Here is a 22775-nt window from a genome sequence, read left to right on the forward strand (position 1 = left end):
TTGCGTAGCCTTAGTGGGCTAATATAGTCAAACGGTTTTCGTAAGGTTGGTTTGTGAAACCATCCACTATCTTTGGAAAGGTACCATCTATTATTCTGTGTTTTATCTTTATAGTTTTTATTATTTTTTCTATATGATTTCCATTTTTTCAAATACATGTCGATTTTTTAATACAAATTATAGATTTTTCTGTATACACGCAGAAAATTTTCTTTAGTACACTTTGAACATTTTTGTGAATACATGATGAGCATTTTTAATAACCCTTTTGAATGTATATTTCATATTTCATATTCTTCTGAATGGTATGAAATATTTTTAAATTACGTGAACATTATTGTTGTTTCCTAAACAGTTTTTAAAGTCACTAACATACTTGAACATTTGTTTAAGGGTCAATACATTATTTTGAATGGTATGAGACATCTTCGAAATTATGTCAATATATTTTTTCATTGCACACAGATTTTTTTCTAAATGTCACAAACATATTTTTGAAATGCGTGGATATTTTTACGACATGTCACAATCATTTCTTTGAATGGTACAACGCATTTTTTTAAAATTGCACAAATACCTTTTTAGATTGCACAAACATTTTCTTAAATGTCACAAACATACTTCTGTTAAATGCTCTAGCATGATTTAAATTACATCAACTTTTTAAAATGGTATGATTTTCTAAAATATATCACATACATTTTATAGAATATCATTAACATTATGACTGAAATGCGTGAAGATTTTTGGAATATCAAGACTTCTTTGAAGGCAATAAACATTTTTAAAAGTTTCCCAAATATTTACATTGTATAAACATTTTATAACGTGTGGTGTATATTTGTTAAAACTGACTAAGTAACTTTTGTAAAACATATTAACTAAAACTATTACACTCATTTTGGAATGGAGGGACTATATTTTAAGATTTTTTGAAATATTATAAAAAATCGAAATATATATTTTTTGAGACAAATATTCGGAATATATAAAAAGAAACAAATAAACTTATATTTTTTAATGAAGCTACATGCAATTAACTTTTGACTTGGCCGGCCAATTTAGTTCGGTCTCGCTACGGGCGATACAACGTGAGAGCTATGTCGCGCTTATAGCAATAGAGAGAATTCCTTATTTAACACCGTGCTTAAATTTTATGTCTTATTTGACATCGATAAATAATTTTTTCCCTATTTAGCAAGAAGTCTAAATTTTATGCCTTTTATAACACTTCTATCCATTTTTAGTTTAAATGGCTTCTAAAAAGACCATTTTGCCCCTCATGTAATATGTTTGTGCGTGAGCGGGTGCGTGCTGCCGTGCGCGTGCACACATTTGTGCTACTGATGTGCGCGTGTGCGTGCATGTGTTGCTGCGTGTTTGTGGGTGCGTGCGTGTGTGCACGCCCGTGCTGCTGTGTGCGCGCACGCGTGTGCGTTGTTGCGTGTGTTGCTCGATGTGTGCTGCCACGTACATTGTGCTGCTGTGTGTGCTGCGTGCGTGCATCTGCTTGCGGTGGTCACTCAGCGGCTCGCCGGACGGCCGGAGATGGTCGTGCCTCACATCTCACGGCCAGATCAGAGGCCAGATTGGAGATCGCCAGCACTGGCCAAAGGATGGGAATACGCTGCGGTGCGGCGGTTGTACCCGGCCATTGGAAAGGCATGTAGGAGATCACGTGATTTAGGCCTTCTTCTTACTGTATGGCCCCGTGGCCCAACTAATTACAAGCAGAATAACAGATGATGCATGAGCCTTTTCTAAAAAAAAAGATGATGCATGAGCCTGTGTAGTCAAATTCCAATTTTCGTTCGTTCACTAGCGTGGTATGCGGGAACGACGTACCAAAATCCTGTGTAGTCAAGCCACTACACGTATAATGTGGCTTCTCCACTGTGTGCTGTTGTGTGTGCGCGCATGCGTGTGTGTTGTTGTGCGTGTATGTGCTACTGCGTGTGTGTGCGTGATACTGCCCCGTACTGATGTTGTGTTTGCTATTGTCCCGCACACGCACATATTACATGAGGGGTAAAAGGGTCTTTTCAAATGTCTTTTATGCTCAAAATAGACGAAAGTATCATAAAGGACATAAAATTTAGACTTGTTGTTATATAGGGAAGAAAAATGTTTTCAGTGTCAAATAAGGAAACAAAATTTAAAGTAGTGTTAAATAAGAAATTCTTTCATAGCAATATGATGGCTGCTGTCTCTTGCCTGAAGGAACTTTGCTCTGGCGTATGGATCGGGCCGGCTCTTTTCCTTCTCCTACTGCCTTGCTCGGATCGATCTGTCCCTACTCGCTCGTTTGTTTGGTCTGTTTTTTTTTCATTTTTTACCGGTTTTCTATTTTCTTGCTTTTCAATTATGTTTTTAACCCGGTTTTTACTGGTTTTTTTGCTTCTTTATGCTTTTCTTTGATTTTTTGTTTTCTCTGTTTTCCATTGATTTTCTTCATTTATTTCTTGGTTTTCACTATTTTTTTCATTTTCTTCTTCTTTTCTTCTATTTTTTATATAATTTTCTTCGGGTTTTCTTGTTCTTTATTTATTTTTTTGTTTTGCGCTGGTTTTTACGGATTTCTTGTTTTCTTTTCTATTTTTCTTTGTTTCCTCATGGACTTTCCCGGTTTTCTTTGGGGTTCCCTTTTTCCTTGTTTCCGAGGCGTTTCTTTTTCTTCCTTCAGCTTTTTGGTTTTCACCGTTTTTTCTTCTGTTATGTTTCTTCTTTCTCATTTTTATTGGGTATTTTCTCTTTGTTTTCACTGTTTTTATACACATTTTTGGTACATATATCTAGTACATTTTTCTAATACAAGTTTAAGGTTTTTCAAATAAAAGATCAAAAAAATTGAATGCATGGTCAACATTTTTTATACATATTTAATATTTTTTGAATACATGGTCAACATTTTTTCTATACACATTTAAAATTTTCAAATGCTTAACTAACATTTTTTCAAATACAAGTTTAACATTATTTGAATACTTGGTCAAAAAAATTATATACACATTTAACAGTTTTCAAATGCTAGATTAATATTTTTCAAATACAGGTTTAGCATTTTAAAAACTTGGTCAACGTTTTTCCTATAGACATTTAAAACATTTTTCAAATGCTCGATTAACATTTTTCAAATACAAGATTAACATGTTTTTGGTATATGGTTAAGATTTTTTCTATATGATTTTAACAATTTCAAATGCTTGATAAACATATTTCAAATACAAGTTTAACATTTTTAATACATTGTCAACATTGTTCTATACAGATTTAACATTTTCAAATACAAGTTTGATATTTTTTAATACATGGTTAACATTTTTTTTCTATACACATTTAAAAAACTTCAAATGCTTGATTAACATTTTTCAAATACAAGTTTGGCATTTTTAAAACATGGTCAACATATTTTCTATACACATTTAAAACATTTTTCAAATACAAGATTAATATGTTTTTAGTACATAATCAAGATTTTTTCTTTATGATTTTAAGAGCTTCAAATGCTTGATTAACATATTTCAAATATAAGTTTAACATTTTTAATACATTGTCAATATTTTTTCTATACACATTTAACATTTTTAAATATAAGGTTGACATTTTTTAATACATGGTTAACATTTTTCTCTATACACATTTAACATTTTTGAAATGCTTGATTAAAATTTAAAATAATTTTTTATTTTTTTTTCAAATGCTTGATTAATATTTTTTAAATACATGATCAACATTTTTATACATATTGTACAGTTTTTGTATACATTTTTCATACACACGATAAGCATTTTGTTTATACACATTTTTTTAAATGCTTGGTAGTTTTTTCAAATGTTTTATGTTAAGTTTTTTTGTAATATATTTATTAAGAATATTTGGAACTATAAACGAAAGTAAGAAAAAAGAAAAAAACGAACAAAAAACATGAAAAACAAAAACAAAAACGAGGCTGTGGCCTCCCGCACGACCAGTCCATTTAGGGAGCCGCCAGACGCGAGAGCAAGCGAGACCTAGCGCTGCCCGGCTTTTGCCGCCTGCGCATTGGCGTCAGCGACCAAGGCCGACCTCGTGCTCAGCACAGCACAGGCAGCAAGCCGTCAACCGGCACCCACCACACAGGCGAACACCTCCCGCGCAGGGCAGGGAAGCAATACTGGAGTTGGAGGGAGCTGGCGAGACGTCCTACTCGACTCCGACGCAGACGCGCGCCATGTGCTCGGCCAAATGCTTCTTCAGACTGCGGGCACAAGCGCGCTTGTCAGTAGAACTTCTTTATTCTCAGAAGCAAATTGAATCGCTCTCGTGATGGCCATTCTCTGTAGATGATGAATATATGAGAACGATACGTCACTGATATCCTGAAATCAGCTGTCCGGTTTGATTTTTGAGGCCTTGATGATAGATGTTCTCTTGTGCGAAGAGGGAAATAGTCTCGATTGTGATGCCCAGGCCTGTCTGCCGCAATTGTGTGTTCATTGCTGCTGAGGTTAGAAAATCATACATCAGTTTTGTCTTCCTCAATTGTACGGTAGTTTCTGCTTTTAGTTTAGAAAAGCATAAAACTGAGTTCTTTTTGCTGTTGACAGACAGTCATCCTACTTCGTAGTAATCCTGTGCCTTTCATATTTGCATACTAATCGCGACCCTTACCTTCAGAATGCTAAATTTTGAATTGCTTTGGCTCTGTAATTTGTTTGAACTGATCATTTAAGAATTTCAGATAAGCGCAACCAGATCTTTTGACCCTTCCGCTAAAAGGTGTAACGTGGTAAATTTGTGGCAACAAGCAGCATGACATTCTTGTGCTTTTCTTGATGAATCCGGTGTATTTGAATGACATGGATCACCCTCTCGGCTGATGTGAACCACATGTTTTGCTGCTTATAAATATATTAAATACAAGTGCGTCCAGATACTTCTTAATGAAGGTTGTCTTTTCTTCTCAGGCATTCCTTTCCTGGTGGTTAGGCGGACTTTGGGGACACAGATTTGGTGTGAAGTGAACCATAGGGCCTTCATTTCTGATCATCAAGATGGCATGGCTGATTTACGTCAGTCATCCTTCTGTTTTACTTAGTTAGTATATGCTCGTGCAATCATACACTTTCGCATATAATAAGGTCACAGGTTTTTCTCCTGTAATAATGCAGCATGTTCATGCTTCTGTCGAGCAAGAACTATTTCCTACCAACAGAGAGAGAAATCCAAAGCACTCTTTTTGGTAATTTTTGTTACATTAGTGTTGAAGAATAGCAACGGCGTCTTGTTAAGAGACCATTTGTCTGGTATTTATACCTGTACACCAGCCACGCAAAGCATCACTGTTCTCTGAAAAGAGAGACTGCACTTTGTATTAACACTATCCTTTGCACCCCTGCAGAAAATTTCACTATTCACGGAAACTATCAGAACAATAGAAACATATGATTCTACATAATTCGATGGCTACGAGTTTATTTCTAATGAGTTTGTTGATGCTTTTGCTTGACTCTAACCCCTGCACAGCTCTCTCATGGAGGAACAATAGTTTAGTGGATGATATTGGTATACCATGTCCAGTTTCTCCGCATCCATTTACTATGTGCAAGTCAGAGGCAGAAGCTTACGGCTATCCATGTGAAGATCACAAGGTATTGGAGCTCTTATGAATGTATTCCTAGACATCATTTTCGCATTTGAATTTATGCTTCCGTGATAAAATGCTGCCCTCTTGTGAAGTATATTGTCTAAATCTATGGCAGGTCACAACTGAAGATGGATATATTCTTAGCTTAAAAAGGATTCCTCATGGTCATGATACTGATAACTCAACCGGGGATCAGAAGACAAGGCAACCAATACTGCTATTCCACGGGCTTTTTGTGGTAAGGGCGTTGTTTGAGAAATCTTGGTCCTCTGAGATTTATGCATAGCTGAATCAAATGTCTGGATTGACAGGATGGCGTTTCTTGGCTACTGGGTACACCAGAACAATCACTTGGCTTTATTTTGGCAGATGGTGGGTTTGATGTTTGGCTAGCGAACACTCGTGGAACTAATACCAGCCGCAAACATACATCGCTGTCCCCAAAAAATCCGGTTTTTGTCTCAAACCTAATAAAGAACTCATATGTCGTTAGATTTTCACCTATAGTATATTGACTAATATTTTTAGGCTTTCTGGGATTGGTCGTGGGACCAAATTGCTGAATATGATCTTCCAGCCGTGCTTGAGTTTGTTTATCACCACACAGGACGTCAAAAAGTCCACTATATCGGTCACTCACTGGTGAGCTCAGATGCCCCTCTTAATATTTTTTGATAGGTTTACACTTGGGACTTGAGAAGTATACTGAAGCAGTTTTTGCTTTACTTTCTAGGGAACCTTGATTATTCTTGCAGCCTTCTCTGAGCACAAGTTACTACACTTAGTCCGATCAGCTGTGTTGCTCTGCCCAATTGCTTATCTGAGCAGAACTAGATCCGATCTCACCCGGCTTGCTGCTCAAATGTTCCTGGCAGAAGTAAAATACTGTTCAGGCTACTAGTGCTTATTGGAAATCACCACATTTGTAAACTATATGGGACTGATTTATCTCTTCCTTTTTGTCTTCCGCAGGCAGTTTACCGTATAGGTATTCATGAGTTCAATCCTGTTGGGTAGGTACCTTTACTACGACTGCTAATGTGTTTAAGTAGGAACAAAAGGCAGTATGTGCGCTTGATTACCAAGTTTGTGCTTGTGGTTTTGCATCTTGCGGCAACTTATTGATTATGAGTAGAGGTGCACATGTTTAAGATTTTCTACGAGGTTGTCGCTGTATGAATTTCAATGTGATATCAATGTTGACAAGTAAGAATCACATGTTTTTAGACTTGCCATTCCGGTAACCAGTCACAGCTCCTAATGTGCTGATTCCAGCCTCAAGTATTGACTGCTACAAATGTGCTGCTACATGACAGAAAAGTTGCAGCTCAACTTCTAGCCAAAGTATGTGGCGACCCTAAAATTGACTGCCACGATGTATTTTCTGCTCTTGCAGGTTTTTCCTTTCATAAAATTTTCTAGATTCCAAACAATATTTTACGTTCAGCTGAAGTTGGCCTTGTATCCTACTAACTGTGATTTGCTGACGGTTGAAGGACCGGACTGTTGCCTCAATAAATCAACTACATGTGCCTTCATGCTGCATGCTCCACAGCCTACGTCTATGAGAAACCTTATTCACTTGTCGCAGAGTAAGAATCGCAATCAGAAGCTTAAGTTTTCGCTTGTTCAAAGCTCAGGAACGATGTTAACTTTTCTCATCCCGATTTGCATGCAACCAGTGGTCAGGAGCGAAGGGGTCAGAAGGTACGACTATGGCAACGCCAAGGAAAACATGAAGCATTACAAGCAGGCACACCCTCCGCTGTACAACCTCTCATCCATTCCGACCCATGTCCCCATGCTCCTGACGCATGGCGGCCAAGACTTCCTCGGCGATGTCCCTGACACCAGGCACCTCCTGAAGACACTGGTCAGAAACCATGACTCCGATAACATCGAGGTGCAATACTTGCCCGACTATGCTCATGCTGACTTTGTGATAGCCTATAATGCTCCACGCCTCGTATATGAACCGATGGTCGACTTCTTTCAACGTCACTGAGGGTTACTACTTCACGTCTCTTCATGATCAGCTTCAGCTGTAATTTGGTTCCAGCCTATGCAACCGAAACTTCAACTTGCAAGTTGTCCATGTATATGGCTAGTCAAGCCATAGTATGTACCTATATTTGTCAGGCTGATCATGCTAGAGAGTAAACTACGATCAAATAGCCAGTTTCATGTAACCAATTTATCCAGCATATCCTATGGAGCAAGTACCAAAAATGTTATATCAGACAATTATTGGAAGATCTCAAACTTCTGAAGAAAATGCTGTTGAACCTTCTCAGCTAATATCTTATTGTTTCCTATTTACACTGGGTTTTGTGGATGCTTATGTCGTCTTTATATCTGAAGGCTTAAAGCTGTTGTGAAAAAAGTACATTACTCTGTTTGGCAAATCATGCTGTAGTGAAAGGCTGTTATAGAGCTGTCAAAAATATAATAAAGTTAGATAGATTACCGTTATACTAATAGGTATGATTTGTATGCTTCTTGAACCCTAGTGCCCTGTGGGCCCACCCCGCGGCGTGGTGAGGCTAACAATGGCCAGTGGGAAGGCTCTTAGGTAGACGCAACGTGCGATGATTATGTCCTTCGTTCTGCCCGGTTAGGATTTACTATGGCACGCTTGTGTCCCTAGCTGCTTGGGTTCTCCCTATCCCATTCTTGGCATTTTATCGGTTGTGGAGATGTGCTCTATGCCTCATTGGCAGATATAGCTACTTTGTTCGACGAAGTGGGCTTTGATTGTACACATTGTGTGCCTTGTGGCAGCGATGCACCGTGCATGTGTGGTATACTATAATCAACATGGTGATTTTACTCCCCAAAAAATCAACATGATGATTAGTCCGATTTTTCCATCCGAAGTTGGTTTAGCGAGCACTGTCACCCTCGAATCTTCTTGTTCTCCACTCCCCTTTCATGGGGATCAAGGGGTTCTGAACTATCTAGGAGACCTCCTACGCTGGATCTGAAGTTTGCAAGACCAGTTATTTGACTTTTTGTCAAATCTCTTTCTGTTTCTAATTATAAGGTAAATGTTTGCTTGTACGACATAAGAAAGAAATGTATGGTGAAATTAGATTGATCAAAAAATTATTTGTTTTGTAAACGCAAATAATGTTTGTAGTTTCCAAGCACATTGCCACAAAAAGTGGCATCCTTCTCATGTCTCATTCTGGTTTCCTTCGACCAAACGAAGTGTCCCTCTTGTTGGGAAATGTTGCACGGAAAACAAAAATATATATTCTACGCACACGCAAAATCTATCCATGAAGATGCATAGCAATGAGAGGGGAGAATGTGTCTACGTACCCTTGTAGACCGTAAGCAGAAGCGTTTATTAACGCGGTTGATGTAGTCAAATTTCTTCGCGATCCAACCGATCGAGTATCAAACGTACGGCACCTCTGTTGGGGAACGTAGTAATTTCAAAAAAAATTCTATGCACACGCAAGATCATGGTGATGCATAGCAACGAGAGGGGAGAGTGTGTCCACGTACCCTCATAGACTGAAAGCGGAAGCGTTAGCACAACGCGGTTGATGTAGTCGTACGTCTTCACGATTCGACCGATCAAGCACCGAACGCACGGCACCTCCGAGTTCTGCACACGTTCAACTCGATGACGTCCCTCGAACTCCGATCCAGCCGAGCTTTGAGGGAGAGTTCTGTCAGCACGACGGCGTGATGACGATGATGATTTTCTACCGACGCAGGGCTTCGCCTAAGCACTGCTATGATATGACCGAGGTGGATTATGGTGTAGGGGGCCACCGCACACGGCTAAAAGATCCAAGAGATCAATTGTTGTGTCTATGGGGTGCCCCCTCCTCCGTATATAAAGGGGGGGAGGAGGAGGGGGCCGGCCAAGAGGAGGAGGCGCGCCCAAGGGGGGGCAATCCTACTCCAAGTAGGTTTTGCCCCCCTTTCCTATTCCAACTAGGAGAAGGGGGAAGGAGGAGGTGGAGAGAAGGAAGGAGAAGGGGGGCCGCCGCCCCCTTCCCTTTCCCAATTCGGATTGGGGCAAGGGGGGCCGCGCGCCACCTCCTGCTGCCTCTCCTCTTCCACCACTTTGGGCCCATGAGGCCCAATAACCCCCGGGGGTTCCGGCAACCCCCCGGTACTCCGGTATATATCCGATAACCCCCGAAACCATTCCGGTGTTCGAATATAGTTGTCCAATATATCAATCTTCATGTCTCGACCATTTCGAGACTCCTCGTCATGTCTGTGATCACATCCGGGACTCTGAACTACCTTCGGTACATCAAAACACATAAACTCGAATGTTAAGCGTGCGGACCCTACGGGTTCGAGAACTATGTAGACATGACCGAGACACGTCTCCGGTCAATAACCAATAGCGGAACCTGGATGCTCGTATTGGCTCCTACATATTCTACGAAGATCTTTTATCGGTCAAACCGCATAACAACATACATTGTTCCTTTTGTCATCGGTATGTTACTTGCCCGAGATTCGATCGTAGGTATCTCAATACCTAGTTCAATCTCGTTATCGACAAGTCTCTTTACTCGTTCCGTAACACATCATCCCACAACTAACTCATTAGTTGTAATCCTTGCAAGGCTTAAGTGATGTGTATTACCGAGTGGGCCCAGAGATACCTCTTCGACAATCGGAGTGACAAATCCTAATCTCGAAATACGCCAACCCAACAAGTACCTTCGGAGACACCTATAGAGCATATTTATAATCACCCAGTTACGTTGTGACGTTTGGTAGCACACAAAGTGTTCCTCCGATAAACGGGAGTTGCATAATCTCATAGTCACAGGAACATGTATAAGTCATGAAGAAAGCAATAGCAACAAACTTAAACGATCAAGTGCTAAGCTAACGGAATGGGTCAAGTCAATCACATCATTCTCCTAATAATGTGATCCCGTTAGTCAAATGACAACTCTTTGTCTATGGCTAGGAAACATAACCATCTTTGATTAACGAGCTAGTCAAGTAGAGGCATACTAGTGACGCTCTGTTTGTCTATGTATTCACACATGTATCACGTTTCCGGTTAATACAATTCTAGCATGAATAATAAACATTTATCATGATATAAGGAAATAGATAATAACTTTATTATTGCCTCCAGGGCATATTTCCTTCAACCTCCGCGTTTAGTACACGTTCAGCTCGGTGACGTCCTGGCCTTCTTGATCCAGCAAGACGGTGAAGTGATGGATGAGTTCCGGCAGCACAAGGGCGTGGTGACGGCGGTGGTCATGCTATCTCCGCAGGGCTTCACCTAAGCACTACGAAAATATGACCAGGGATGAAACAATGGAGGGGGGCACACGGCTAAGAGATTGTCGTGGTCTATGTGTGGCGCCCCCTCCCACATATATATAGGTGGGGGAGAAGGAAGGCAGCCAGGAGGCACCCCAAGTGGGGCTGAATCCCACTTGGCCTCCTGCCCCTAGCTGCGCCCCCTGCCATGTATGTGTGCGGGAGGAAGGCAGGGGGAGGTGGCGCCCCTCCCCCCTTCCTTTCTCATATGAGGAAAGGCGGGAGGGGCCAACCCTCCCCTTTCCTTCTCCTAAGGCAGGCCGGCCAGGGAGAGGGGCGCACCAGCCCCCTTGTGGGATGATGTGTCTCTCCCTTGGCCCATTAGGCCAATAGACCTCCCGGGGGTGTTCGGAACCCCTTCCGGCGATCCGATGACTACCAGGTGCACTCTGAAACTCTTCCGGTGTCCGAATAGTATCGTCCTATATATCAATCTCTACCTCTGGACTATTCTGGAGCTCCTCGTCATGTCAGTAATCTCATCCGGGACTCCGAGCAACATTCAGTCACCAAAACATATAACTCATGTAACACTATATCGTCAACAAACGTTAAGCGTGCGGACCCTACGGATTCGAGAACTATGTAGACATGACCGCGACACCTCTCCGGTCAATAACCAATAGCGGAACCTGGATGCCCATATTGGCTCATACATATTCTATGAAGATCTCTATCGGTCGAACCTTATGACAACATACGTAATTCCCTTTGTCTGTTGGTATGTTACTTGCCTGAGATTCGATCATCGGTATCTTCATACCTAGTTAAATCTCGTTACCGGCAAGTCTCTTTACTCGTTAATAATACACCATCTTGTAACTAACTCCTTAGTCATTTTGCTTGCAGGGCTTCTTATGATGTGTATTACGCAGAGGGCTCAGAGATACCTCTCCGATTCACAGAGTGACAAATCCTAATCTTGATCTATGCCAACTCAACAAACACCTTCGAAGATACCTGTAGAGCATCTTTATGATCACCCAGTTACGTTGTGATGTTTGATAGCACACAAGGTATTCCTTCGGTATCCGGGAGTTGCATAATCTCATAGTCAAAGAAATATGTATTTGGCAATAAGAAAGCAATAGCAATAAAGTGAACGATCAAATGCTAAGCTAACGGATGAGTTTTGTCCATCACAATATTCTCCTAATGATGTGATCCCGTATCAAGTGACAATACATGTCTATGGTTAGGAAACCTTAACCATCTTTGATCAACGAGCTAGTCAAGTAGAGGCTCACTAGGGACACAGTATTTGTTTATGTATTTACATATGTATTTAAGTTTTCGATTAATACAATTCTAGCATGAATAATAAACCTTTATCATGAATAGGGAAATATAAAATAACAACTTTATTATTGCCTCTAGGGCATATTTCCTTCACCTCTCTGTATCTTCAACTTGCAAGTAGACAACTCTTTGTCTTCCTTTCCCTTTTTGCTCATCGTTTGGCAGCATCACTATTGAGACATTGTGTTCGGGATCTTTTCCATCTTTTGTGTCTCCTACGCATGGTTCTAGGAAAAGAAGGATGGCGATGCACTATAATGACGATGAAAAACTTTGTCCCACATGCACTCAAGAATGACGAAAAAGTAACAACCATATGGCTTCGCCTCCACTCTAGCACGAAATCTTCCTATGAACTTTGTATTAATATAGAAGATAAGACTACCCCGTCTCCATTAGTTTTTTCATAGCCTGACGTCTCCTCCCTCATCACAAACTTGCAAGAAGGCAGGGTGGTGTCATCTTTCCCCACAATTTCAGCTTGTCGCTTAGCCCTACTAATGCACACGTGGTCTTCTCCCCATCTATGGAATCTCTATTATGCTCTTGATGATAGAAAAAGGTAGTGTATTGCATGTGCTCTATGGCTTCGCATCTGATTGCACTCAATTGTCGACCATGTGCACACCAGTCTTAGCCGATGGTCTCTAGGATCCAATTATCCTCGCATATGTAAGTATGACAACCTATTTTGGTTCTTCGAATTAATCCCTGTTTGAGCACCTCCTTCCCTTCAGACAAGGCTTGCCAGATTTGGGAAGGATGAGCCTCCTATGATGCATATTTTCCGTCAATATGGGCTAGTGCAATAGTAAGGTTAGGCTGAATATCTCCATGCCCTGAAACCCTAGACCCCTACATTGCCTTCAGTGTTGTCATCATCATTCTTGCCACTCACATTCCTCAATAGCGAATGTATATGCTGGCAGATTCTGTGGATAAGTTTCAAATAAGCCATACAATAAGTAGGTATGACTTATGCAGCTAAATGTTTTCCCTTGACCAACAAAGAGTGCTACATCCTTCCTAGAACGTTTTTCCAAACACAATCACCGAGGCATGTGATATTGCCTTTTTTCTAACTTTGAAGGCATGCCCAAATATCCATTTGAATCTCCAAAATCACCCTGATCTAGTGATCTCTTCCCGCGTAGCACTTGAGCAACTCTTGCCAAAGAAAAGGGGATGAAGACTTCAGAAGATTAGTGTGCTTGCCAGAAGCATCACAATCAAAATTGCAGTGTCTACTTGATACGATCGGCTCTCTCCCCACTTGCTTTCAAAAATAGCAACTATCTTCTGTAGATGATTCACCTATTTAACTTAAAAATGTGTTCCCTAAAACTTAGCAAAATTCATACTTTTATGTTTAAAAAAATTCATGTAGGCAGGTACTTCATTTGTTCCAAAATAATGAAGATTTAGAATAATCCTCGGGGCCGGTCCTGAGATTTTAGGGGCCCAGGGCTAAACTAAACTTTGGGCCTATTAATATTAGTAATAGTATGTGGCTTGCTAGGATTTTTTTTTTCATAATCTGTGTGCTATGGGCTAGTGTGTATATGGCTGGGGAGGGGGGTCCCCTTCCCCCGGCCGACCGTGATTATTCTTTTTGACCAAGTCTATAAAAATATCTACAAAGATCTGCAACTTAAAAATATATAATATGAAAATATGTTTCATAATGCATCTAATGAAGCAAAATTGGTGTTGTAGATGAAGTTTGACTTAGGGCAAATCTATAACTTCAATTATTTTGAAACAGAGAGGGTATTGGACATAAACTTAGCCTTGTACTCACTCCGTAAACAAATATAAAAGCGTTTAGATCACTACTTTATAGTGATCTAAATGCTCTTATTAGCTTACAAGGGGAGTATTTTTTTCATAAAAATAATATGGCAGTGTGACATGTGCGAAAATCATAAATGATTTTTTTTGCGGATTTTTTACACTTTTCGTAAAGCTTTACTGTTTTCGCCAAGACCCAAGTTTTAAAATTAGTTCTTAGGAGCTCCGGTTCCCCAAAACCGCTCTCACAATCCCACGATTTTGGTTGCAGGCTCGTTCATCGCAGGCCAGTCCCGCTTGCCGCCTACGCCTAGCCCCGGCGTCCGCGACCAAGGCCGGCCAGCCGCCGACGGCGTCCACACTGTCGGATGCCCCCCGCTCACGGCAGGCATGGTCGTACGGGAGCATCATTTGAGGTGGAGGGAACCAGGCAACCAGCGGGGCATCCTCCTCGTCTCGGCGGCAGACGCTTGCAATGTGTTCGTGCAAATGCTTCTGTAGGTGTATGCGCTCCGATCTGTCGGTAAGCATTTCTATCTCGGAACGGTCTGAGGTTATGTCGTCAATCTTTCATTTTTCTTGGCGAACTGATGAATGCCGTTGTATCTGAATCCATCTTCAGAAATGAATCATCGGTCCGGGTACATGCTGCTGGTGCTTCAAAAAGAAGGTTGTCTTTCCTTCTCAAGCATTCTTAGTAGTCAAACAGACTTTGGGATCACACTATTGGCGTGAAGTGAACCATAGGGATCTTCATATCTGATCATCAAGATGGCATGATTGACTTTACCTTTTATGTCAGTCGTTCTTCTGTTTTACTTACTCAGCTACCTCGCTTATGCACGTGCAATCTACACTTTTTGACAGAATAAGGATCCAGTAAGTTACGGTTCAAGACAGGACACCGTTTCTTATTTGGAGACCGTTCCTCCAGTATTTATGCCAATACACCAGCGAGGCAGAGACGCAAAAGCAGCGCTGTTCTCTGAAAAGAGAGGCTGCAATTTGTGTCAACACTATTCTTGCTCTTCCGCAGAAAATTGTACCACTTGCAGAAACTATCAGAATCATAGTAACATATGATTCTACATCATCTGATGGCCAGGAATTTATTTGTAGTTAGTTTGTTGATTCTTTCGCTTGTCTTTAACTCATGCACAGCTCACTCATGGAGGAACAATAGTTCTCTGGATGATGTTGGTCCACGTTGTGAACCTTCTTCCCATCCGTTTGGTCTGTGCAAGACAAGAGCAGCAGCTTTTGGCTATCCATGTGAAGATCACATGGTATGTGAGCTCTTATGAATGTACTCCTAGACATTGTTTTAAACTGCAATGTTATGCTTCCATAAGACAATTCTGGCCTTTTGTAAAGCATACAGCCTAAATCTATGGCAGGTCACAACAGAAGATGGTTATATTCTTAGCCTAAAGAGGATTCCTCATGGTGTTTCTAACTCGACCCAGAATACAACGAGGATACCAGTACTACTATTCCACGGGCTCATGGTGGTAAGGATATTGTTGACAAACTTTCTGCCACTGAGTTCCATCCATACCTAAATGAAATATGTGTGTATTGGACAGGATAGCGTTTCTTGGGTACTGGGTACGCCAAAACAATCACTTGGATTTATTTTGGCAGATGGTGGGTTTGATGTTTGGTTTGCCAACACCCGTGGAACTAATTCCAGTCGGAACCATACCTCGCTCACCCCAGATGATCCGGTTTTCATCTCAAGCCTGGTCAAGAATACATTTTTCCTTGGATTTTCACTAACAAAGTATCGACTAATATTTTCAGGAGTACTGGAATTGGACGTGGGACCAACTTGCTGCCTATGATCTTCCTGCCGTGCTTCAGCATGTCTATGATCACACAGGAGGCCAGAAAGTCCACTATATCGGTCACTCCCTGGTGAGCTGAGATATCCCTGTTGAAGATTTCGATGAGTTCAGTTTTGGAACTTGAGAGGTATACTGAAGCAACTTTTACTTCATTTCCAGGGAACCTTGATTATTCTTGCAGCCTTCTCAGAGCACAGGTTACTTCATTTAGTTCGATCGGCTGTGTTGCTCTGCCCAATTGCTTATCTGTATAAGACAAAATCAAAACTCACCCGGCTTGCTACTCAAATCCTCCTTGCAGAAGTAAAAACTGTTCATCATACTTGTTCTTATTATCAACTACCACATGTATAATTTACATGGCGAATGGTTTATTTTCTTTGGTTTGTCTTGCGCAGGCATTTCACTTTCTAGGATATCGTGAGTTCAATCCTGTTGGGTAGGTATCTTTACTACAACTTCTAATGTTAAGAAAATGCAGTATATGCGCTCGATTACCAAGTTCCTGCTTGTAGTTTTGCATCTTGCGGCAACTTATTGATCATGAGTAGAGGTGCACATGCTTAAGCTTTTCTACAAGGTTGTCCTTGCACACAACTATGAATCTCGTTGTGATATCAATGTTGCCAAGAGTCACCACTTCGAGACTTGCCATTCATCTATTGAAAATCTGAAGTTGCGTTGTGTACTGGTACTCTTGGGTAACCAGTGTCCATTCTGTTGTGCTCTATTGACAAGTACAAATGTGCTGCTGCATGTCAGGCCAGTTTCACATGAAATTCTGCTCATAATATGCGGTGACCCTGAAATCGACTGCTACGACCTATTTACGGCTGTTATGGGTATATTTCTTGCATAAAATCCTCCATATTCCAAGAAATATATGATGCTAAGCTAAGACGTGATGTTAAGCTAAAATTGACCTTATATCACTAACTTTAGTTGCCTGATGGTTGAAGGACCGGACTGCTGCCTCAATGCTTCAACTGTATGTAACTTCCTGCAGCATGCTACACAGTCCACCTCTATCAAGAACCTTATTCACATGTCGCAGAGTAAGGATCACAATCAAAAGCTTAAAAAAGCTTTCTATTGTTCAAATCTCAGGAGCCGCACTAACTTTCTTCTCCTGGTTTGCCTGCAATTAGTGATCAGGTACGAAGGGGTCAGAAGGTATGACTATGGCAACGCCAAGGAAAACATGAAGCATTATAGCCAGCCAAGCCCCCCGCTGTACAACCTCTCATCCATCCCCACCCATGTCCCCATGTTCCTCACCCATGGCGGCCAAGACTTCCTCGGCGATGTCCCTGACACCAGGCACCTCCTGAAGACTCTTGTCAGAACCCATGACAGCGACAACATGGAGGTACTGTACGTGCCCGACTACGCCCACGCTGATTTCGTGATAGGATATAATGCTCCGCAACTCGTATATGGGCCGATGGTCGACTTCCTTCAGCGCCACTGAGAGAGTCGCCACTTCAGGTCTCTCTCCGAGCAGGCCTTCAGCAGTAACTTCCTATCAGCCTATGCAACCAACCAAAACTTCAACCACATATTACTTGTCCGTGTATATGGCTTGTGTATGGTCTTAGCATATGTCTGCTCATCAGAGTGAGTAGATGCCAGTTTGATCATGCTAGAGAGTGGACTACTCTGTCAGATGTTCAGTTTCATGTATCCAGTTTACCCGTTCTGTCGAATCCCACGTTATCACTTTATTTAGAAGTCTCAGATTCTGGACCCATTATGCACCTACTACATCAGCGTGTTTTCTTTTGTCGACTGGATAATCTTCATGGTTCACTGTGGTCTACATTGTGAGCAAATTGCTGGCCAAGATCGCCCGCGGATGCGGCGATGCCGATGCCGCAGCACTTTATATGTTCTTCTCTTGGGGAACTTCAGAGCTCCTCGGTCATTCAACTTGCAATTACAAATCTGCAGATGACACGACTGAAATACTGTCAGAACATTTATTTATTTCAGTACTCTTGCTGTTGGAACCATGCTTTCATGTTTGATTATTCTTCATTTCCTCTTTTCCGTATTGCCAAGAGGCGTAGCCAACTGTTCATCAGATTGAGCCATTTTGCTTTATGCCTACGTAGGCTGAAGCATGGAATATCTGAATCTGGCTACCAAAGGGGCCAGAAATTGGCTTTGACCAGTGTTTGGCACAGGACATGTTCTGTTTTCTTTCCCAATAATGCTCTAACTAATTGGTTTGAGAAAGTTTCTGCGCCTGATCTCAATTACACTATTCCAATCAATGACAAGAAAGTTTCAGCCCCTACTTCAGTATGCTTTTGGCCCTTCACCTTTGAAAAATAGAGCCATTCCTGGATCGACATTGTTTCTTCTCTAAATACATATATGGTGGAAATTGCAGTCTGCCAAGTTTCACAGAAAATGCTTCTTTCAATTAAAAAACCAAAATTTAACTTCTTACAAATGCATATTTCAAATAAAGCCAAACTTTTAACTTTTTGTTTTGAAAATTGGCAGGGGCCGCGCGAACACGTACCCCCTCTACCACAAATTACGACGTCCACTCTCCCACTTGGGGAGATGGTAGGCCAACGCACTCACTAGGTGCAATGTGAGCCATTGATCTAGGCCACGAGCCTTCTTGATCACCCGTTGACCCCATCCAGGTAAGTATCCTGCAATGAAGCACCTAGCCATCATAATATAGCCAGCTCTTCCACTCTAATCTCCCTATGGTGGCGATGTGGTACTAAAAGAACCTGAGCGCCTGCAGCTATGGGGTGTTCAGGTCAGGCATGGGCCTATTTTGGGTGGACTTGTAATTTAGGGGTGGGCTCCCTATGGCTGGCCCGGTAGCCGAGTAGTATTCATTCCCCATCAAAGTAATGTTTGTCATCAGTTCTACTAATTTGCCTAAAAAAATCAGATCTACTCATTATGTATTGCTAAGCATGAGCAGATTAAGAAGTTTTTTTTTACGGAAAAGAGGTTTATGTCGTGAAAGTGTAAAAACAATGTTGTGGAGAACTTTCAACGTCTGTTTGATTCGCATGATTTATAAAACATATGCAATTAATAAGAAAAATGTATATTAGAATGTTGTGCACTGTTGACTACTATGGCTTTTTTACAAGATTTTGTGAACATGGAAATATAAATGAAAAAAAATGATTCCGATGCACACTCCAATCCTACAAGATTGAATTTGTCCTAAAGTGTCTTTGATTGAGAAAAAAATCCAAGAGGTTTGAGTCAATCGAATTTATTCCATTGAGATGGCCGTTTTGGCTTTGGATAAACCATAAATTCAAAAAAAAAGTAAGTTCATTTTGATTTTATTTTTGTAGATGTTCATGTTAGTGTAACAAGCGTGCTTGAAAATTTTCAAGTGAAACGAGATAGCAATGCTTCACCGGTGAAAAACAAAATTAAGTGTAACATTTGGCATTCGACTTGTTTTTTCCACACATGTCAGAATGCTTAAGCTTTTCCAGCTAAAATTTGCAGATAGCATTTGGGTGTGACAATAGAAGCATCTAAAATTTTTCAAAAGGCATTCGACATTTGCGAAAAAACATTTTTGACGCCAGCATATGCTCCAAGGAGCCAAATCGGATTTCTGCATTCAGATGTACTAATGTAGTGCAAACGAGTCCTTGAGAAATATTCCCCAAGGATCCAATCCCACGACTTAAACAATCTAAACAGGGAGAATTCCCATGGATTCAGATCTTCCAAAGTTCTATCAAAATTTCTTCAGTTTTTTTTTGCGGGAAATTACTTCAGGTCTAATTGGTCACCTTTTCCATTTTGTACAACTGTTGCCAACATGTGCATGCAAGTTGTCAAGAAAGAAATTACAGATGCATACAATTGGTCCGTCCGGACACCAAGCCACATGCTTTTGTATGTAGCCCTCTTTGTTTGCCACTGCCCCCAAGAGCTATATACTCCAAAATGGGGTCCGGAAACGATTTTGCCTAGTGTTCGTTCACAGTTGGCACCCTCATCAGAGTGAGAGATCACAAAACAGATGTCGATCCAGACTCCCTTCCGTCAGGCAAACCTGTGACTCGTCACCATCATCATTTATGCCCCTTCCGAAATCAAAGCAATTAATCTGCAGATCCAGACAACAGATTATCTTTTTTTCAACTACCCTGTCGCTTTTTGATTCTGGTGACGAAAACCAAAAGTTGCACATTTCCATCCTTGTACTGACTTAGCCAAAATGCTTCTGCACCACAACACATACTATTACAAGGAAAATGGTAAAATCAATGTGAATGAAAGATGATGGTGATCAACCCAAAAAATACCAAGTGAATGAAAGAAATGGCTAAAATTTATTGTTATTTTTTGACCGGTAAAATTTATTGTTATTGTTTAGGCAGGGGCCGCGCGAACGCGTACCCCCTCTATCACAAATTACGACGTCCACTCTCCCATTTGAGGAGATGGTAGACCAACACATTCACCAAGTGCAATGTGAGCCACTGATCTAGGCCACGAGCCTTTTTGATCGCCCGTTGACCCCGTCCAGGTAAATATGTTTCAAGGAAGCACCTAGTCATCCTAATATAGCCAGCTCTCGTGCTCTAATCTTCTTGTGTCATCGATGTGGTACTAAACAAAACCTCAGCGCAGCCTGCAGCAACGGCATGGGCCTGTTTTTTTCGAATTTGCAACTTAGAAGTGGGCTCCTGATGGCTGGCCCGGTAGCTGAATAATATCTCCGCAAATATGTTTATATGCTCAAAAAAAAGGTTATATGTGGCTCTTTTTGTTTGCCTCAGTACTCACAGAGAAGAAGAAGAAACAAGTGATGTAAAGTTCTTTAATTTATCTGTTGATAAGCCATGTGGATCCAGGCTTCATCTGATAAACAAACACCTGACGGTGAGGTGACCTGGGCTCTCAACTCTCATGCTAGGCATCGATCAGACACATGGCACGAACAAGGATATGGCTGACAATAGCTTGCTGCCGCTTGCCGATTCCTTGCTCGTCGGCAACGTGTGACTCATCGCCATCATCATGGACGCCTTCCTGCCCCTTCCGGAATCAAAGAACAGAGGGACTGAAAGCGACATGGTAGTAGCAGAGTTGTGAGCTATTTTCTAACTGAATTTCTAGCGAACGGCCCAGAATAGTTGCAGGTAACCTCTGAATTTCTAGCGAACGGCGCGAGATATTTGGCAATTTCAGGTCTCAGGGGATGTTCTCTGGTTGCCCGCTTACTTCTTACCACTCCAACCTAACGAGAAAGTCATTTCTTTTGGTGGGGGTATGAAACTGTGAAACTATAAAAATCGTGAGGGAAGTGTTGTCAGGATAATTGTTACTGACGGTTGTTCATCAGATTGAGCCACTTTCCTATTTGCCTCCGCGGAGTAACTAAATGTATGGGATATCTGAATCTGCAAGGGGCCAGAAAATGGTTTTGATCAGGGTTTGGCATTGGGCATGTTCCGTTTTCTTTCCCCAGTAATGCTCTGGCCAGTTGGTTTTACCAAATTCCAACGCGTATTTTCGATTACTTAACTCCAATCATTGACAAGTTTCATCCATCCCCTGTTTCTTCAGAATGTTTTTGGCCCACCCCCCTTCAAAACAAATGTAGCCTGGACCTAAGCTCTCCATAGGTAAGTACAATAAGCTTTAGCTTTTCCGGCTAACCCGCTTTACTTTATGATAGTGCGTGCCAATCTCTGCCCCTTCAAGAATCAAAGAAGCGGCATGTCAAATATCAACACAGAAAAGGGTAGAAGAAATATGTGCTACTAGATCAACAACCCCGGTAAGTGGCAACACGTCACTACTCATGCTGGATACAAAACCATTAATCTGAAGACAAAGTATCCTGCCTGGTCGCTTTCGCTTTCTGATTCTGCATGAAGGTGACGAAAACTGAAAGTTGCACGTTTCCATCCTAGTGCTGAGTACTGACTTAGCCAAATGCTTCTGCACCACCGTAAAACATAGGAGTATTACACATGAATGAAATGGCCAAGGAAATTTAACATAGTAAAATCAAGAGCTCATAAATGAATATCTAAAATTTATTATTTTTGTTTTTGTCCAGATCTACCCTGAACTTTTGTCCGAAAGCGGGCATGAAAGCCTTTGTTTCTCCTTTGTCACCTTTGTTTTTCCATAGTCGCAGCCAACCTTTGATGCACGTGGCGTCAGATATTTAGCGACCTCGTGTGTCATGGAGATCTTCTTTAGCGCTTAGCACTTCAATTCTTATGGTTATTATTTTTTGCCGACAGTAAAGTGAATTCTCTGAAACCGTAGTACAATAATGGAATAATGAGATGTTGCCAGAATACTTATTTTTTGTGAGTACGCCTGTTATCAAAACGAACTTTCAGGTTTAAATATTCGCCATTCCCCTTTCCCGTGTCGCCAAGAGTTGCCAATGACTATTCATCAGATTGAGCCATTGCCCCCTAAGGCTCTGGGTATCTGAATCTGGCTACCAAAGGGGGCCAGAGACCGGCTTTGACTAGTGTTGGGCACTGGACATGTTCTATTTTCTTTCCCAATGATGCTCTAATTAATTGGTTTTAGAAATTTTCTACACCTGATTTCGATTACACTATTCCAATCACTTACATGAAAGTTTCAGCCCCAGCTTCTTCAGAATGTTTTTGGCCCTTCCCACATTAAAAAAGAGAGGCATTCCTTGACCCTTCCGGTGATAAAAACAAGTGTTGCCAGGAGCCCAGGACCCAAGCTCCTGTCTAATAACTGATAAGTATGATAAGCTAGCTGCCATGCCTCGTCAATGAAAACAACAGAAATGACTTAGCTTTATCTTTGTCGACTACTCTTTTTACTTGACAACAGTGTGTGTGACTCATCGTTAATCTCTGACCCTTCCAGAATCA

General features: G+C 41.3%; 2 protein-coding genes and 2 non-coding genes across 6 annotated transcripts; 2 read left to right on the forward strand and 2 right to left on the reverse strand.

The window, feature by feature from the left end:
• The first annotated feature begins 4972 nt into the window (after positions 1-4972).
• LOC123148317 (triacylglycerol lipase 2) lies at positions 4973-7945 on the forward strand. The gene is made up of 9 exons (XM_044567701.1): positions 4973-5630; positions 5742-5864; positions 5938-6078; positions 6155-6268; positions 6360-6503; positions 6599-6639; positions 6943-7022; positions 7123-7218; positions 7309-7945. Exons 1-9 carry the CDS (start codon positions 5424-5426, stop codon positions 7629-7631), a joined length of 1269 nt encoding a protein of 422 aa, XP_044423636.1. The 5' UTR covers positions 4973-5423; the 3' UTR covers positions 7632-7945.
• Positions 7946-14296: 6351 nt separating this feature from the next.
• LOC123148319 (triacylglycerol lipase 2) lies at positions 14297-18760 on the forward strand. Of its 3 annotated transcripts, XM_044567704.1 has the most exons (12): positions 14297-14561; positions 14661-14708; positions 14906-15324; positions 15436-15549; positions 15625-15765; positions 15842-15955; positions 16045-16188; positions 16284-16324; positions 16648-16727; positions 16845-16940; positions 17034-17254; positions 18397-18760. In XM_044567704.1, exons 3-12 carry the CDS (start codon positions 15118-15120, stop codon positions 18481-18483), a joined length of 1245 nt encoding a protein of 414 aa, XP_044423639.1. In that variant the 5' UTR covers positions 14297-14561; positions 14661-14708; positions 14906-15117; the 3' UTR covers positions 18484-18760. The 3 variants fall into 3 exon arrangements, with proteins under 3 accessions (XP_044423639.1, XP_044423637.1, XP_044423638.1); XM_044567702.1 differs by lacking the exon at positions 18397-18760 and having other exon boundaries at positions 14299-14561; positions 17034-17673; XM_044567703.1 differs by lacking the exons at positions 14297-14561; positions 14661-14708; positions 18397-18760 and having other exon boundaries at positions 14882-15324; positions 17034-17673.
• Positions 18393-18553, reverse strand: LOC123155277 (U1 spliceosomal RNA). Its single transcript, XR_006477328.1, has one exon. It is a non-coding gene; the product is annotated as a U1 spliceosomal RNA (small nuclear RNA).
• A 1509-nt stretch (positions 18761-20269) lies between the features above and the next one.
• LOC123155276 (U1 spliceosomal RNA) lies at positions 20270-20430 on the reverse strand. The gene has a single exon (XR_006477327.1). It is a non-coding gene; the product is annotated as a U1 spliceosomal RNA (small nuclear RNA).
• Positions 20431-22775: the final 2345 nt, after the last annotated feature.

Source organism: Triticum aestivum, chromosome 7A, assembly GCF_018294505.1.
Source record: "Triticum aestivum cultivar Chinese Spring chromosome 7A, IWGSC CS RefSeq v2.1, whole genome shotgun sequence".
In the NCBI taxonomy this organism is placed as follows: Eukaryota; Viridiplantae; Streptophyta; class Magnoliopsida; order Poales; family Poaceae; genus Triticum; species Triticum aestivum.

Coding starts and splice junctions, on each gene's coding strand:
- LOC123148317 (XM_044567701.1), top strand. CDS start 5,424: ATGATTCTACATAATTCGATGGCTACGAGTTTATTTCTAATGAGTTTG. Junction 5,865..5,937: donor TATTCCACGGGCTTTTTGTG/GTAAGGGCGTTG, acceptor CTGGATTGACAG/GATGGCGTTTCTTGGCTACT. Junction 6,640..6,942: donor CATGAGTTCAATCCTGTTGG/GTAGGTACCTTT, acceptor GCTACATGACAG/AAAAGTTGCAGCTCAACTTC.
- LOC123148319 (XM_044567702.1), top strand. CDS start 15,118: ATGATTCTACATCATCTGATGGCCAGGAATTTATTTGTAGTTAGTTTG. Junction 15,550..15,624: donor TATTCCACGGGCTCATGGTG/GTAAGGATATTG, acceptor TGTATTGGACAG/GATAGCGTTTCTTGGGTACT. Junction 15,766..15,841: donor CGCTCACCCCAGATGATCCG/GTTTTCATCTCA, acceptor TAATATTTTCAG/GAGTACTGGAATTGGACGTG.